General features: G+C 41.4%; 2 protein-coding genes across 2 annotated transcripts; one reads left to right on the top strand and one right to left on the bottom strand.

Moving 5' to 3' along the window:
* Positions 1 to 1,127: 1,127 nt before the first annotated feature.
* LOC135279670 (arylamine N-acetyltransferase, pineal gland isozyme NAT-10) lies at positions 1,128 to 9,773 on the top strand. The gene is made up of 2 exons (XM_064387130.1): positions 1,128 to 1,265; positions 3,204 to 9,773. The coding sequence occupies exon 2, from the start codon at positions 3,209 to 3,211 to the stop codon at positions 4,079 to 4,081; it is 873 nt and encodes a 290-aa protein (XP_064243200.1). The 5' UTR covers positions 1,128 to 1,265; positions 3,204 to 3,208; the 3' UTR covers positions 4,082 to 9,773.
* Positions 9,565 to 17,362, bottom strand: MPHOSPH6 (M-phase phosphoprotein 6). Its single transcript, XM_064387132.1, has 5 exons — positions 17,204 to 17,362; positions 13,673 to 13,785; positions 12,018 to 12,108; positions 10,983 to 11,080; positions 9,565 to 10,528 (listed from the first exon to the last, which is right to left on the bottom strand). Exons 1-5 carry the CDS (start codon positions 17,252 to 17,254, stop codon positions 10,363 to 10,365), a joined length of 519 nt encoding a protein of 172 aa, XP_064243202.1. The 5' UTR covers positions 17,255 to 17,362; the 3' UTR covers positions 9,565 to 10,362.
* Positions 17,363 to 17,580: the final 218 nt, after the last annotated feature.

The following is a 17,580-nucleotide window of genomic DNA, read 5'->3' as shown; positions in this document are numbered from 1 at the left end:
CTCTCTAATTTTGAGTACCCACTTTTTCTGAGTCTGATTTATCTGTGTCTCTGAATTCAAAATAAAACTGGTAGAAGATGAGATGACTCAACAGTTCTTAAATATCAGGCTTTTTGTATCAAAACTGGAAAAAAAGTTAGATCAATCTTTGCAAAGTACAATCTAAACTTTCGGGACCACGCCTTCACGTGATGTCAAGAGGAGATGATGGTATTATAGATAAAATCTTCACATTTATTACAAACAGTATTCTGCACAAAAGCTACCTTAAAAAGTGTGGATGCAAAAGAAAGCCCTGGGAAGTGAGGACATGCTACCAGTGTGGTTTCACAGCAAGATATCCGTAACACAGAAGCCTTTTCCCTGATGATACCTGTGGTACTGTACAGGACGTGCCATGAAAAAGTGACAGAAGAACATCAGCCAAGGAAAAGACTTTGATTCTTGTTTTAGTCAACTTTGATTCTTGTTTTAGTCAACCACCCAGACCTACATGGCACCTGATGTGCCTAAAACTCAGGTGCTTGCCCAGGTGCAGTCTAATGAGCTCTTTGCCTTTCCCAGAGGCCTCCTCTGATATTCCACCTCCATCCAGTGAAGGGGAGACAGGCTTGATGGGGGAGAATTAAATAAAGACAGCACTGCAACACTGTGAGGATGCAGGAGGCCAGGTTTTAGAGCAGAAATGCATTACTTCATGCAAATAAATATTTGCCATGGCATTCGTTAGATGTGGCAGCTCCACAATAACTCCTGCTACAGCTGAGGAGTTGAACGGCTTGAAACAGTTCCTGTGTGGGCAAAGAAGGGTCATTTTGCATCCATGGAGCTCAGCCTGCAACACCTTGGCACCTCAGTGCACCCATCATGGCACAGATGAACATCCTCCACTGCAAAATTCTGCTTTGCAAAATAACAATATTGAATTACAAAAAGTTACAACGCCATTTGCAACTGCCTACTGTAATTATTTTACATAGAAAACGAGTTCATTCTGGTCTTGACTAGGGGAAGGCATAAACATCTACTAATAGGAAGAAACAAAGTTTAATTTGCTCACGGATCAGCGAAGTCCAAAAATGTGAATTCTTTTTCGGTGGACTCTGCCCTTTCTTGGAATTTAAGATTCAGGAGCGAGGACCAGCAGAGCTTAGAAAGACAACCCTCACAATCTGTATCCACTCCTGGCTTCACTGACTGCTGCCCCTGTAATAAACCCCCCAGAAACTGAATACCTCAATAAATAAAAAGGGATCTCATAAGAGGTAAGTTTATTTTCTTAAAAAAACCCTCCAAAGAAAGATCCAAAACCCCTGGTTTCTTGATGATGGTAAAGGTCATGGACAATAACGTAAGCAACATTCTCTAGGAAAAATGTTCTAAAAATGTGGGATATAGAGCTAAAATATCACCTGCTAAACAGGGGCTGTTGAAGAGGGCAAAACAGTGATGTGCAATTTCAATTCTTCTACCTTTCACTCTTCAGGAGAAGCTTCAATTCACTATAAAATAGATTCTTTTGTTTGGGTACAATAGTAGATATAAATTTAGAACTACAACTTCTTGTTGGAAGTCATGCTTTTAGATACTTAAATTTATTTAAAAGTATTGCAAGTGCAAAGGAAGCAAAAGTTCAGTCTAATAATCAGTAGATTCTGCTTTAAGGGAATAAAATTACAGCTCTTTAAAAACAACTTAAAAAAAAATTACAGACTCTGGGTTGTGCAACCCAGGAAGTCCATGTGCTGATGTATTAGGATAAAGAAGATAACATATTTTCAACAGTAGAATTGCTGATACTGTGTATAGTTCTGGTAAGAAATAGGTTTGTATGAACACCTTCATTTGCACCTTTAATATTCTTCTGCTGATGTTTTTCTCTACATAAATCATAACCACATTTGTGGGACGACCTTTTCAGTATCTGCCTTTTCATCTGGTCTGCTTACATTTCAAAAGAACAGTGGCTTTCATCTCCTGCAGTCCATATCTAGTGCTGATCAAGCATATTATGGAGCTGCAGAAAGAAATTACAAATAATACAAACTTGAGAACCAGCTTTGTACTGATCACACCTGTTTGTACTGGTGTGATCAATTTAGTATTCACAGTCAGAGTGATAGGATCAGATATTCTCAGATTCTGCAAATCAAAAGTGCCATGACTTTTATGTTACACTTAACAGATATTATTACATTGAACATATCCTCCAACAATTCACTTAGATATCACTGGAAGCTAAATTCCTCTCTCTAGAAGGTAATGTGTATTTTTGCTGGTGCTCTCTGTTCACTTGGGACACTGCTTCCACCCCATGAATATGAATCTGACACTGAGAATCATTTTGAGAAATTCTAGTTTGCAGTAAACATTCAACAGTTCACTGCTGAGTTGAAGGATTGGTGAGTTCTGAGAAAGCTCAGGACCAGAGAGAGTAAAGCAGCCCCTGTTCATTTTCAGGGTGAGACACAAGGCACAGGAGGGAATGGAGATGTGCTCCTTGTCTTTTACATCATTCACTTCCCTCCATTCAGATCCATTATTCCAACACCAAAATTAGTTTCTACAACACTCTGAGCAGACACAAGACTCAGTGGTCTGTGACTCTTTCAAAAGTCAGAGTTTTTTCAGCTATAATTATCTGAATAAAGCTTGTAACTTTACTTTTCATGTTAACTTTTTGTAAGTGGTGGAAGAACAAAGTGTACTGAACGAGCCATTCATTTACTGTCATGTCCATCAGTGGCAGACTCATGAAAAGAACATGTGAATCCTGGCTCAGAATATGCTCCCTCCCACTGGCAGATGACACTGCTTCCCCCAGTGACAGTCCTGTCGCTGAGCAGTGGCTTTAGACCATTTCTCATGAACCCTTGTACACACTCCCAGCAAGATCTTACATTTCTTCTTAACCCCGCTGTTGCAATGCAAATACAGGAAATCCTCATCTTGCAGTCTCCTCGTATAAAACTGAAATGGCATCAACTATTTGCCGGAGGAATGACTCTAAGACAAAAGCAAACCCTCATGTGCACTGCTCTTTGCTCAGGGAACCATTTGATAGGAATGCTTGTTTCCTTTAAATGCTGTTCTGATGAGGTTCAGTAGATTAAAGAATCTTTACTGGCAGAGCCAGGGCAGCTTTTCACAGCATCATAAATCACTGATGTAAAGAAACCAAAACACAATTCCTTCCTTTACAGGTGAGATGAACCTTGAAGAGTATTTTGCAAGAACTGGCTATAAAGGCTCCACTGAAAAACAAGATTTGGAAACCTTAACCGATATATTCCAGCATCACATCCGTGCTGTTCCCTTCGAAAACCTCAGCATCCACTGCGGGGAGAAAATTACTTTGGAGTTGGAGCACGTTTACAACAAGATTGTGCGGAGGAAGCGGGGTGGCTGGTGCATGGAAAACAACCAGCTGCTGGGCTGGGTGCTGAAGGGCCTGGGGTATGAGACCAGCTTCCTGGGAGCGTACGTGTTCAACCCCCACCAGAACGCCTACGCCACCCTCATGACCCACCTCGTGGTGAAGGTCGTCGTCGATGGCAAAGCCTACATCGTTGATGGAGGATTCGGGGTGTCCTACCAGATGTGGCAGCCCATGGAGCTTGTGTCAGGGAAAGACCAGCCCCAGGCTCCCGGCGTGTTCCGCTTCACGGAAAAAAACGGTGTCTGGTACCTGGAGAAAATGAGACGGAAACAATACATCCCCAACAAGAGCTTCTCCAACTCTGATCTGCTGGAGAAGAAGGAGTGTCGCAAAGTTTACATGTTCAGCCTCGAGCCACGGACAGTGGAAGATTTCCGTTTCCAGTGCACATACCTCCAGACCTCTCCAGATTCCCTCTTCACAAAGAAGTCCATCTGCACCCTCCAGACCACCGACGGATTCCGAGCGCTGATTGGGTGGACACTCACTGAAACCACATACAACTACAAGGAAAACATGGATCTGGTGGAATTTGTAACTCTTGAAGATGAAGAGGTGGAAAAAACCCTCAAAGAGAAATTTAACATCACCCTAGAGAGAAAACTTGTCCCCATAAATGTTAAAGGATCTTACACAATCTAGATGGCCAGGAAAACCTACAGTAATGCTATGTGGGTACAGCAGCTTCCACTGTCTGTGCAATCCCTACTGCAAGGTTATGGGATTCTTTTGCAGGTGACTGAAGGATATATACATTAGTATGAGATTAATGTGAATTTCACTTTGGGAAGAATCAGGAATTTAAGACTCTTGAGCCAGTTAGGTAAAATTATTTGCTGGGAGATGACTACTGTTCAATTTTTGGCACAAATGTAGGATTTGATTTGAATCTGGTTATAAGCTTGGGTAAGAAATGTGCCTGGGGAATTTTGGACTGCCTGTAGCACATGAGTATGGATTATTAATTGTGATATGCTGCCAACACATTTTCTAAGGTTATTATAGGGAGACAAGTAATCTGTGAGCATTTAGACAAGAAACCACACATTTAAAACTTCATTTTTCACAAGATCCAGCCACTCACAGCTCATCTAATTCCTCTACCTTTAATAAGAGTAAAACATTGTCATCTTGGAAAGGAGCATTAGGAGGAATAATTTTTTCACCATCATCCTTAGACAAACCATAGTACAAAATGAAAATCGTCATCATGTGCATCCCTCTGGCCATTACTGCAGTAAACTGCCCCAAGTAATTTTTGGTAAGTAGCTATTCTTCTGGTGATGAAAATTCTACATATTGCAGTGTTATTGTGGCTGATGGGCTCTAAGGAGATAACTACTAAGCTTTGTTTCTGAGATATAATCATCCTATATACTGTGACTGGTACTTAAATGTCACAGCTGGCTTAGATTTACTTTTGTCCCAAAAGGGGAAGAAATTCTGTACTTTTAGGACTGCATTATATTTGTACATGAAGCTAAGCCCACTATACCCTTAATTTTGTCCTGCAAACATGAGTGTCTATATGGCTGTCCTCCATGGGTACCACTTAGCACAGGAACTTTAATGCCATTATTGTTTGTTCATCTGTATCAAAGAGAAAAAACAACCCAAGAAGCCAGCCAAATCTAAAGGAAACCTTTTCTTTTTTCACAATCATGTTTCCCCATTTTCCAGAAAATATTGTTCCTCCTACCATGCTTCTCTGCAAAAAGCCCGACCAAGGAAACCACTAAGAAAGGTGAAACATTATTAAATGCATCAAAAAATAGCAGAAGCACTAAAAACACTCTTTCTCCCCAGTCTGTAATAAGCCTGAGCATCGGTCAAATGTTGATTCCTCCCACTGAATAGTCTTTTTGCTGAAAGACATAATCTGATCATTAATCTCACAAATGTTGTAAGTGTACACCTGAAAATAAATAAAAGGAAAATAAAGACATTATGAGTTGTTTTAGGCACAGCTGCCCCCAGCTGCACCGACTCCTGCACACCCCATCTGCCAAGTGAGGGCTGTTCACTCATGCTGATCTGCTGGCCAACCCTTCCCACCTCAAAATTCTTAGGATCACGGGATCACTGAGGTTGGAAAAGCCCTTTAAGATCATAGAGTTCAACAATCAACCCAACATCACAACCATGTTCATTAAACTCTGTCCTTCAGGTGCCACTTCAGCGATGGTGACTCCACCACTGCCCTTGACAGTCCTCCAGTCCTTTCCAAGCCTGTGAAAAAAACTTTCCTAGTATCTAATCAAAACCTTCCCTGGCATAATTGGAGGCCATTTCCTGATATCCAGTCACTTGTTACCTGTTCCTTGGAACCTGTTATCTTCTTGAACTAAACATTGAACAAATGCAGCAGTGGTGTTGGAGATGGTGAATTCCTACAGGTACCTGGAGGAAGAGGTTGTAGGTGAGGAAGATGATCACTGAAGAGGAGGCCCAGGTGTTATCTCTGCTGGGCTTGGCAGATTGTGGTGTGTGCCAGCTCTTTGTGTGACCACCTGTGGTGGCATCTCATGGCCTGGGTGCACAGATAGTTGCACAGGGATGAGGAACTGAGAGCCAAGGGGACAGGGGACACTGAAAGATCTTACTGAGGCCAGAACACAGCTTTTCTGTTAATAATGGAATTATGGAATTTGTTCAGTAATTTGTGTTATTTCCTCATATTAATATACCATTAAAGGTTTTTACCCCCTCCTAAATAATTGATCATGACAAGGTGTTCCCCGAGACCTCAGGGAACATTACAAGCTTCAAAACACTGACCACCTCCACTCTATCTGATGGGATTCTCATTTATCCAGCTCACGAAACCACATTGCTCTGTGCCATCAACCACAGCTGTTTTCTTGTCTTAAAGACAAATATTAACAGGGTGAATATTTTACCTCCCAACTTCCCTAGAGGTTTTTCCTAGGTAATTGCTTGGATTTTGGTATGCAAGGGTTTCTTGGGCAGTCATGGGCTCCTATCAGCATTTAACTGGGCCTGCAGTGATGGGACTCACCCAGCTACCCCTTCTCTGTTTGGTTCTTACCAAAGATCTACAGAGCTGCTGGTGATTGAGGCTCCAACCATCTCCCTGACTCCCATCTGTTAATTTTTCATCTTGATGTGACAATTATAAGCAGGTCCTCACTGAGAAACATGAAATCACACAAAGAAATGTCAACACATACAGCTAAGGAACAGTTTCACAGTTTAACTAAAGCTCCCCAAAAGCTGATGAAAGCAGGTTATTGAGGTGTGAATGCCAGGCCTGAAATCCCTCAGAGGTTTGAGATAAGAATGGTGTAAAACCAAACAAAACCAAACAAACCCTGAAGCCTCATGCTGGGGTTCCATTAGCAAGGCAGTATTGTGGAAGCTGATGTTCTCCCAGCCTGAAAAGAAAACAAACCACCAAGTCCTTAAAGCATCAGCTCTCACAGAAACTTGAATTCCCATGTGGTAGGGAACTGTGGGATGGCTGCCATCCTTCCCTACCACAATGCTTTATTAGCATTCTCAGAGAAGGGTTTAATGAGAGCCTAAGTGATTTTGCAGTTTTAGTTGTGGACTGTTGTTCAAATGAAGCAAAACAAATGCTGAGAAACCGCCCCCCTCCACCCCCAGACTCATCTAATTCCAAATACAATTTAAAAGCATGGTATTCCAATCAAGAAAAAGACAAACAATTTCTTTAAAAGTCTGAATGCTGGATGAAGTCCCAGAATCCCAGCTGCCCATTACACTCACAGGCAATGCCCAATGGCAACGACAGCCACCCGTGGCTGGAGCATTGCATAATGAGATTCTCATTAAGGAACAAGACACAGAGCACAAGAACCATGGTACAAACTCCACAGCACCACTGAACATCCTGCCCCTCCCCAAGAACCAAAGTTTAATCAGCTCAAGCATTACTAAATTCACACTGGATGGCTCACTTCAGTTGGACTCTGGTCCTGGAGTTTTAAGATCCAATACTAAGCAAAATAAAAGCAAAACAGAAACATCAGCAAGAAAGACAAAATTGTTCAACACTTCCATATTTTCAAGCCCAGCAGTTATTACAAAATAAGCACCACCAGCTTGCCAAAGGGAGGGACCAAACTTCACATGAGAAGGGACAGACATTCATGAACTGTCAGCGGGCACCACACTTCAGGGTCACAGGCATGAACACTTCTGGTGTCTGGTAACACTTTACTAGTTTGCAGGCAGCCATTTTCTGTAATAAAACCACTACTTACCCAACTTGCTTCTGTTTTCAAAGAAGAAACACTTTTCATTTAGAAACATGACCACGTGGGAAAGTGCTACAGCTTAGGAGCTTGCACATAAAATGTACTGGAGCCTGTGTCAGAGCCAAGGAAGCCTGAATCGATGCAGGTTTGCTTTAAGAATATTTCACTGCTGTGCTTACACCACTGTCAAGAGTAGTTCAAGCATAGATTTTATACAGCAGAATGTTTCTACCTCAGGTAGGAAGCTTGAGTCGGACTTAAATCCATCCATAAATGTATTTATACCATTGGAAATGCAGACAGGTATTTCAGAACACCCCACCATGTCTGCTTTTAACTCTGTACTTAAAGTACATTTAAAAAGTCACACAGGGCTGAGATTTGGTTTGTCTTGCTCACAATAACACACTACGGATGGTGCTTTTAAAGGCACATTTTGCAAATCCCCCATGAATAAAAGATTGTGCTAAAAATAAGTAGCTGGTTTTACTGTAGCACTGAGCCACCAGCTGAATGTGAACAGCAAAGCTCCCAGATTTAAAGACAATAAACTAAAATCTACCTTTTCTTCATAGTTTGTTCAACACAGTTCTATTGAATCAGAACCACCTTCCTCTGTCCCAATTCCAAAATCGTGGATTTTCTAGGAAGCTGTTTAGCTTCCCATGTGCTTATCCATGCACCATGCCACTCTCATGCCCAAATATCCCTCAGGAAATGACATGAAATTAAGGAGGCAGAATGCCCTTTGATGAGAATTACTCCCCACTGGACTGAAGAGAACCCTGCAATGCAGGAGAGCTCTCTGCAGAACCCTGAAAAAGGAAGACTCCACATAGAATTCATCTCAGCTACTGCTGTTACCAAAATAACCCAAAAGTTTCTTTACATGGCACCACTGGACACTTCCCCAACCCACGGTCTCCCAGGACATGCAACTGCAGTGACATCTCCTGGCTGCTGGTGGTTCACCAGGACACACCTCGCCCCTTGCTTATTCAGCACAGCTATGCAGAAATTCACCCTCCATTTAAGAATCCATTCAAAGGAATCATTTTCCTACTAATAAGCAAGAAGAATAATGGGATGTGTTCCAAGTTTTTCTTGTGATGACCAACAATAAATCATTTCATGGCTCAGGTCACATTTTCCATGGGAAGAAAAATGTCTTGCCATCATTAACTCCTTTTCAGCTAGCAGTAATGTATGATCAGGTTTTAAGTAATTGAACCAGTAGCATTTAATTAGCTCTGAAAAACTACCTCAGATCATGAATCACAGCCTTTCCACCTGCACAAAGTCCCCTTACTAGGTTAGAAGTATATTTCTCTTTCCATGTGTGATCCATCTTGAATATCTAATTAGGTGCTCCTGATATATGGATCATAGTTCATGTATCACAAGCAAAATACAGCAGACACAGTGTGTCCTTCTTTAAATAATTGAGTTTCACATCTTGCTTCACTGAGCTGTTAAAAAAAGACCAGAAAAAAGCCTCATGCCCCCGGCAAAATGGCCACTCCTTGCTTCAGTTAAAAAAATCCTTTCTGCAGAGAGCAAGCATTAAGGATGAGTAGCTTGGACATCCTGAGGAAATGTAGCAATAGCAGTATTTCTTGTTGAAAGGCTGTACACAAAGAACTGCTATGGTTTTAGACAAGAACACACTGATGTTTTTCAAAAGACCCAGAGCACCAACTGACCAAAGAGAATGGTGTTTCCACCCTAATACTACTTCAGATGGCTTCATCACATGCTAAATAAATCAGAGCACTCAGCTAAATGTTGGGGGACATCTGTGGCCAGCACAAAAACAGGATCTCTCCTTGTATCAGACTGTATTAAGCATAATTTTTTTACACTAAATAAACTAATCCACAATCATTAACACAAAACCCCACAGTTTTTATTCTGCTTTCAAGTATGTTTCCGAAACTGTTATTATGCTTTTATGACAAGACTTACATAATTATAAGATTGGATTTTTTTGCTGAAAAAGAGGCAAAATTAGCAAATTTCTTTTGGAAGGCAGAAACTAAGATTCACAATCTGCTCAGATGTCAAACTGTAAACGTTGCCCAATATTTGGCTTGCTGTATAAAAAAAAGTTTCACTACAAAATCCTCTATTTTTAAATAAACTTTATAAAAAATAAAATTCAATAAAGTGGATTTTATCTTTCTGTTCTTCTCCCATCTTATTTTTAGCACAGTAAAAAAGATCACAAACCAAGCATGTTTCTGCTGACTTTTTTCAATTTGAAGAGAGCACAGGTTTCATTTTCATAATAAAGCAAGCAGTGAAAGCTGAACTGCCTTACTGAATTGGACACAGCTCATCTTTACTCCAAATACCTCTTTCAGATGTTATCCTAAATTGTAAATAATGTTGCTTTTGATTGCATGCAACACTCAATTTAACTATGCAGAACATTTAAAGAGACTGATGGGATGAGTGCCCCACTCATGAAAAGCTGCTGAGAGAGGAAAGGATGTACAACATCCATTATATAAACACCCACTTTGGAAAGTGTCAGTGCTGTGGATGGTAGAAATTTCAATGAGAATAGAACAGATTTACAAATCCACCCTTTACATTAAATAGCAAAAACTCCAAACAATCTCCAGCTCTTGGTACTGTTTGGTAGGCATCCGGTAACAAGCTCCACTTGTGCAGCTGACATTAATCCTGAGGTTTTAAGAACATTTTCTTAGCTCTTTTACTAGGTCTTGTGTTGCTATTCCCCTCTTCAACTTCATCATCTTCATCTTCATCATCATCCTTGAGTACACGTTGGTCCCTTTTCCTCAAAAATTTCTTCCCTATTGTTCCCACTAATGTTTCATATCTGTAGAGAGAATAAAAAAAATTACACCTTCAACTAAAATCAGAGGAAAAATCGTGGTGCACATCCTAAATATGATCAACAATTCAAGTGGTGTAAAATACCTGGTCATTAAAAGCTTGGAGAAGCACAAGTACTGCATGACTTATTAATTATTATTCACTCTGATAGTTTCAATTTGTTAGAAGCTGGTAACAAGGAGGGAATTAGCATGGAATACCTGGATATCAAAGGGTACAAAACCCCTACAAGTCACAGAGAATTTACCCCCAAATGTGGTGGATATTCAAGTGAATATACACCAGCATTCCTGGAAAATCAATTTGGTACAGTTCCATATATATTGTGGGCTTTTGTATTTTGTTTGTTTCCTTTTTGGGTTTTATTTCCCCACACATAATACAGTAACATATCATATTCCCAGCTAGTACTGATTATGTCATAAAATGTAACTTACCTTCTGGCCATTTCTTCATCTGACACATCAGCTTCCATTTTATCATCCTCTTCAATTTTTTCTTCCTTGCACTTAGAGTTCATTTGGATCATTAACTTCTGAAAACGAAGTGAGAAACAGCATAAGCACGTAACCATGACACAATGGCAACAGTGCTGAAATTCACTGGTAGAAGAGCATAAGAGGTAAGAATCAAATTTAGTAATTATTTTCTGTTCCTGGTTAGGCTAGAGCCCATCATTATGAAAACTCATGAAGAAAAGGCAACGGAGACAGTGTTTTCAGTGTATTGTACTACTCAAACATCCTAAAGGGCACTCCTCCAAACATCTCCAGGAGACCAGAGAGTAAGATCGTAATTAATTTTTCATCGTGATTTTAGCACACAGGCCTTGAAATGGTTTTGTTAAAAAGAAAGAATATCTTCAAGGATTTACAGTAAAAGCCACGAAGCAATCATATGCTCAGTCACAGGGACAGCAAGTTCAAAGTAACTAAAAGAATCTCCTAGTAAATTACCTTACATAGCCTTCTGCAAATCTCTTAGTCTTTACACCTCCATCCTCCTGCTTCAGGTTCGGTGCTAACCTTTTCATTACTGTCCCTGTGTACTTCTGTCAGCATGAATCATGCCAGAAAGAAATTAAAGACTCTTGCCCAGCATTTTTACTTTGGAACTCTTAAGTGTTGAATAAATAGTGTTTGTAGACTGGACTCTGCATTCCATGTCAGGAGGAAAAGTGAGCTTTTGTTTTGGTGAGCAGCATGTGGGATGGTTTCCTCACTTCAGGGAGGGAAAATCTGCAGGAGTCATGCAATTACTGACCAACAACACAGGGAGCTAAAAAGATTCTATTTACCAGATGCTGCATTGATCAACATTTAGGGTTGAATGATGGAGTTTCTGAACACAGAAGGATTTATGGAAAGTGCTGCAAAGGCAAATAAGGCTGCAGTGTGAACACTCAAATCCCCATCCCCAAGGGCTTCAATCCTAATGTGAGACAACCTCAAAGCAGGACACTGAAATGGTACCTCAACTTCAGGATTGAATCCTTTGAAGGACATTCTGCCATAAACGAGATCCTCACATCGTAGAAAGCTTCTCTCTTCTATTATACAGCTCCTGCACAAAACCCCAAACCCAGCATTTTGTTAAACCATGCACTTCAAAATACTCAAATTAAACAAATGCAAAAAGGATGTGCTGTCTTCCCCCCACACAAATAAACAAAACCACAGTGTATTTTAAACCATCAACTACTTTCTGCTCAATTGCCCTGATAAATCTTTCAGTAGGAGGATCTTGGAATGCAAAGGAATCCTTTTTGCCAGTAAGCTGTGCCAGTTCCACAAGCAAAATTAACTCTTCTGACAAAAAGCACTCTTTGCTGGTATGGTTCTCCCTACCTTAATACTTTTGCCAGAATAAAAATACCACATAAATATCACTCCCCAGGTGGCACTAATATACCAGCAAAAGCTTCTAATTAATTTTTCATTGTGCTGTTAAACCTGGCATTAGTTGAGTCTGTCAGGGTATAAAACACTCTGTTACTCTCTGTTCAGCAGACAGATTTCCCCCTTCTTCAACCTTTTTTCCCTCATTTAATGAGCATGGAGTGAGAAAAGAAACATGACCCTGAGGCATTCATAATACACGTGTCAGATAAAAGTACTTCTGTGGATTGTTCCATCCTTTTCCTCACACATATGTACCTGTTCCCTCATCCTCTTCATCTCCCATGTAAATCAAACTCTCAGGATCACAGAACTTAGGCTGAAGAGCTTGAGCTCATTGTCCTGCCTCAAGGCAGTATCAGTCACACATGTGCCATGAACAGCAGAGGTCCAGCTAACCTGTCCTCAAAAGACTTCCCAAGATGAAGAATCCAGTGTCTCCTCAGGCAATCTACTCCAGAGCTTCAATAGCCTTATTGTTACAAAAGTTCTCCCAATGTCCAGCTTGAACACTCCTTGCTCCAAATGAAGCTCAAATACCTCTTTGTCATATCCACCAAGAGTAATGGAAAAGTTTATCAATGGCCTTATTCAGCTATAGTTAATTCCTTAAGTCCCAGCTTTTTCAAAATTTTGTGTGTTCTCCCTCAGTGGAATTTTTTTTCACTTCTGAAAGGATGAAACCCAAGCAATTTCAAAAGTAGTTCTCCTGCTATTTAAGGCACTTTTCTAAAGAGCAGGACACTTTTTTTTCCTTATTAGCTAAGCCTTCCTTTATTTTTGCCATTATCCCTCCTATTTCAAAACCAGGATTTGAAGTGAGCTGGACACAAGAGGACAGAAGTGTCCTGAATCGACTTAACCATGTGTCTGGAGCTGAATTTACTCACACAATGTTTCAAACTTTGTTTCTAATGAAGGGAAAAATCAGCAATGAATGAATTGGACCCTGAGTGAAAGAAACTAATTGCATGCATCTAGAAGAATGTGTGAGCGAAAGAAAACAACACACACAAGAATTGAAAGTAGGTCAAACTACACAAGGCAACCTCAAGAACAGCCCTAAAAATAAGTAATAAAAAAAAAGTTGTAATGCCAGTCTGTCACTATTTTTGCTTCTGTAAACTGGTTATTTATAATACTTATCTTACAGGAAAAAATATGAATATGCTATTTCCATTTCAAAACAATCCAATGACAATAAGAAGTACAAAAGATTACAAGCTTACTCTTTTTCCTTTAGATCTGGTACATCAAGATACCAGTGTTCTTCACTAATTATCTTCTTTTCTTCTTCTTCTAGTTGTTTTTTAGTTTGTGAATCCAAACCCCTTTGCATAAACTACAAAGAAAGACACAAACACACAGCTTCAGTTTTCTGCATCATGAGAATCTTCTGAACACGCAGTAATTACATGATAGCAATTATCCATTACATAATGTTTAGCAGTTGATACAAAGTAAATTTGTTTGTGTTTTTTTTTTTTAATTTTTTTTTTTTTCTTTGAGTTTGGTCAAAGTTTGTGCAAACAGACAATAGAAAATTAAAACAGTTGCTGATCACAGCTATTTACTGAAAGTCAACAGTCAGTCACACCTGCACTTACATATAAACAAACTATCCTGGCTAGTTTTGATGGATTGGAGTTGTCACAATTCCCTGATTTTACTGAGGTTTTTCAAATGTTTCAGTAGAGGCCAGAAAGAAGATAATGGTGTTGAAGTTACTGCTGCACATCAGGACCAACTCCACCCACACAAACAGCACTGGAGCTCAGAGCTGGAGGTGGATCATACCAGGCTGGTCATTTTTTGAAACACCTGTACTTTCAAATATCCTCTTCTTTTCTCAGATTTAATGAACTGGATTGCGTTTGTAGCTCTGAAGGCACAAACCTGCCTTTGGAAGTGGAAAAATGTCAGACTTTGAAACCAGACAATGAAGAAAACGCCTCTGTATCCAGCTGAGCTAAAGGAAGATGTTCCCAGCTCTTCAGTTCTCACTGACCCACCATAGTACTGGTCCAGCACTGGATTTAAGGACCTGTTAACCCACTGCAGGAACAGGCTGCCAAAACAGCTGAGGCCAAGAATGAAGTTTAGGGCAAGACTGCTATTTTTTCCTAATACAAGGACACTCCTGTCACTTGCTTCCTTGGTGATAACCTCTGTCAGAGGATGGGAACAGGCAGGTAGGAACTGTAAACTCTCAACAGCTGGGAGTAGAAGAAGACATCTGTCACAGCCTATAAAAAACTGCTGAGAGCACACAACTACAGACCTGAGGCCTGTGAAACAGCAGTTTAATTTCCATTTGTCTTAAGTCAGGTGCCTGAACTGAGTGACAATTAAGTCTAAACAATGTCAATGAAACAGGTTGGGAAAAACCAGAACTCTTCAAAATTTCATGGTGATAATCCACACAGTCCCACCCTCCTAAAAGTTGGGACCTCCCTGAGGATCTACAGAAAGTGTTTGGATAATTTTACCTGTCAGAGGTCTACATTTATACCAACCTAACTCCCAGATAGAGAGGCAAGTCTAACAGTACAGTTCACACACAGTCCTGTAAAAATATATAGGTGATATAGGGGTGCAGTGTATGTATTATAAACAACCCACACATCTTTTCACTCTTTACAAAATGCCCAACCAAGCCAAACTCAGAAGTACAAGCCAACAGAGCTAGTGTTTAATTTTCTATTTGCATCCACTGTACAAGATCTTTAATGAAAGAAAAATTGACTTCTGTTTTCTGAGTCGATTCAGAATATGTCAAAGCTTTCCAATTAAAATTACAGTATCTTCTTGAGGAAAATAAGTGAATCTATCATGTGGAAAAACATATTGCTCAAGGAAATTGGTTAGCCAGTCGAAAATCTCAACACAAGAAATTCTGCTACAAGAACCCAATTAAATAATCATTTCACACTCCATTTTAAAGATTATGTTCCTGAAGATTACTACAGGAAAAACCTAGATAAAAATTATGCGATCAGGTTTCTCTCGAATGTAAACACACACTGATGAATTAAAAATATACCAATGGTTGTAGGCACAGAATATGTAAGTCAGTAACTGAGGAGTTGTTTGGGTGAGTTTCCCCAAGCTATGAGACCTGGATCAAATGGTGCAAGACCTAAAAGGGTGTCTCCATGTGGCCAATTTACTGCAAATGGTCCTCCCAACACCACCAACCACACGTCACCTCTGGGTGCACTGCACCCACCTGCTGAATCCTGGTAATACATTGGATCACTACCTGCAGAGGCAGCTGCTAAAAGCTTAATTAAAACATTTGTAAACAGGAGGATCTGCAGAAACAAAGGGCTAAATGCAAGATCTGTGTATGACCTTTTCAAAACCTGCTGATCTCTTCAAAGCTGGTTATTACTGCCTGGACTGTGAACCTGCAAATGTCATGGCAGCATATTCACATGGCTGGTTCTCCATGGCCTTCCAGAGAAAAACAAGCCAAAAACCTGCTTTTGAAATCTCCAGGGGGTTAGTATACTGGCAAACAACAAAAAGAAAAATTTCATTTTAAAAGTGTATTATATAAAAATAAGAAAAAGTAATGATGCTGCCATCCAGGTTATGGGAGTCTGTATCACACATTGCTGGCTGACTCAGTTCAACACCTACTCCCTTTTGAGAGCGAGGCAAGATGTATTTTGTTCCTTCTGTGTACAAGTTTTAGATTTAGAAGCATCTGCTAATTAGGGTAAATATTCCATCATCCAACTGTAGCAAAGTGCACTTTATGTGAAAAATTGAACTGAAGTCAGCTAACTCTTTTCAGCCAGAATGTGAAATATAGGCACATATACACAGGGAAAAACTGGCTAAATAAAACACCACAAGCAAGAAGCCACAAAGGCCCCATCATGTTCAGTTAAAAAATTGAATATTAACATAAAAAAAAAGAAAAGAAGGCACTCAACTTTTTCTGGTTGTTTTCCAGCAATAAAGGACCATCAATCAGAGAACGTACTCTACTGAATTAGGAGTTGTAGTACATGGTGTGAAGCAGAATCCATTAGCCAGTGAGCAGAGACTAATTTCACACTGGTGACATGAGATTCACAATTCCAAGGGTAATAAGCACATCGGGATGTTACTAAGATCCCTGGCTTTGATGAGTTGGGAAAGCTGGTTAATACTGGATGTTAATCCCCATTCAGGCTGGGATTTCCTTAGCCAGCCATGTAAACAGGGGTAAAAATGGACACACCAAACCTTTTTTTTTCTCAATACTAAAACCCCCGTCCCCAAGCAAAGCAAACAGCATTGATATTTTCACTTCAATGTGCTGTTGGAATCTTTTTATTTAAATTCACAACAAACAACCCCACTACAGAGGAGCGAGCTGGAACGAAAGCACTCCCAAAAGCAGCGCTGGGGCCGGCCCTTGAGGCCAGACTTTCGCTGGAATCATGAGGCTGCTCCCCAGCACCGAACCCTGCAGTTGTAACCCCGCAGCTCGGTGCCGGCCTCGGTGATTCCTTGCCGGGGGAACAGCTCAGCAAGCCCGAGAGCGGCCCATGGATAACCACATCTGTTCATGCAGAGCGTGGCCGGCGATGGGCTCGGCCATGCCCCACCAGGGCTCCGGGACGGCCGCGTGTGGCCGGGGACACGCACCCGGCCGCGCCCGCAGCGCCGGGCCCCGCTCGCCATCGCTGCCGGCCCGGCCCTGCCGCCCCCGCTTCCAGCCCCCCCGCAGGCCTCAGGCTCGCCCTCCCCTCCTTCCCCGTCACCTTCATGCGCAGCAGGTTCTTGGACAGCTTGGTTTTCACCTCCCCGGCCATGGCGGCCCGCAGGCCGCGGCGGATCCCCGCGCTCGCGTAGCGCCGAGGCCGCGCACGCCGCGGGAGGAGCGGGGCGAGGCGGCGGCGGCGCGGCTCCACCCTCCGGCCGGGGGCGGCCGCGGGCACGGCTCCCTGCCCACGGCTCCCTGCCCACGCCCCGGGAGCCGCCGGGCTGGGGGGTGAGCTGGTGGTGCAAAAGCAGCGATGGAAATGAACTTTACGGCTGTGCGGGGTGAGGGAGGTCGGGGGTGTGAGCAGGGCGTAAATCCGCTTCGGTGTGAAATGGTAAATCAGTACGTGAACCTGGCATGCCTTACACGTGCTTG

Source organism: Passer domesticus, chromosome 12 (genome assembly GCF_036417665.1).
Source record: "Passer domesticus isolate bPasDom1 chromosome 12, bPasDom1.hap1, whole genome shotgun sequence".
NCBI lineage: Eukaryota > Metazoa > Chordata > Aves > Passeriformes > Passeridae > Passer > Passer domesticus.
Note: the sequence above shows the minus strand (reverse complement) of the source record. Positions and strands in the feature narration are given on the sequence as shown.

What these genes read in the sequence shown, in the direction of transcription:
- LOC135279670 (XM_064387130.1), top strand. Translation starts at nt 3,209, where the DNA reads ATGAACCTTGAAGAGTATTTTGCAAGAACTGGCTATAAAGGCTCCACT.
- MPHOSPH6 (XM_064387132.1), bottom strand. Translation starts at nt 17,254, where the DNA reads ATGGCCGGGGAGGTGAAAACCAAGCTGTCCAAGAACCTGCTGCGCATG. An exon ending in AGAACCTGCTGCGCATGAAG is followed by an intron (nt 13,786 to 17,203) that starts GTGACGGGGAAG and finishes CTTTCTTTGTAG; the next exon opens with TTTATGCAAAGGGGTTTGGA. An exon ending in GATGAAGAAATGGCCAGAAG is followed by an intron (nt 10,529 to 10,982) that starts GTAAGTTACATT and finishes TTCTCTCTACAG; the next exon opens with ATATGAAACATTAGTGGGAA.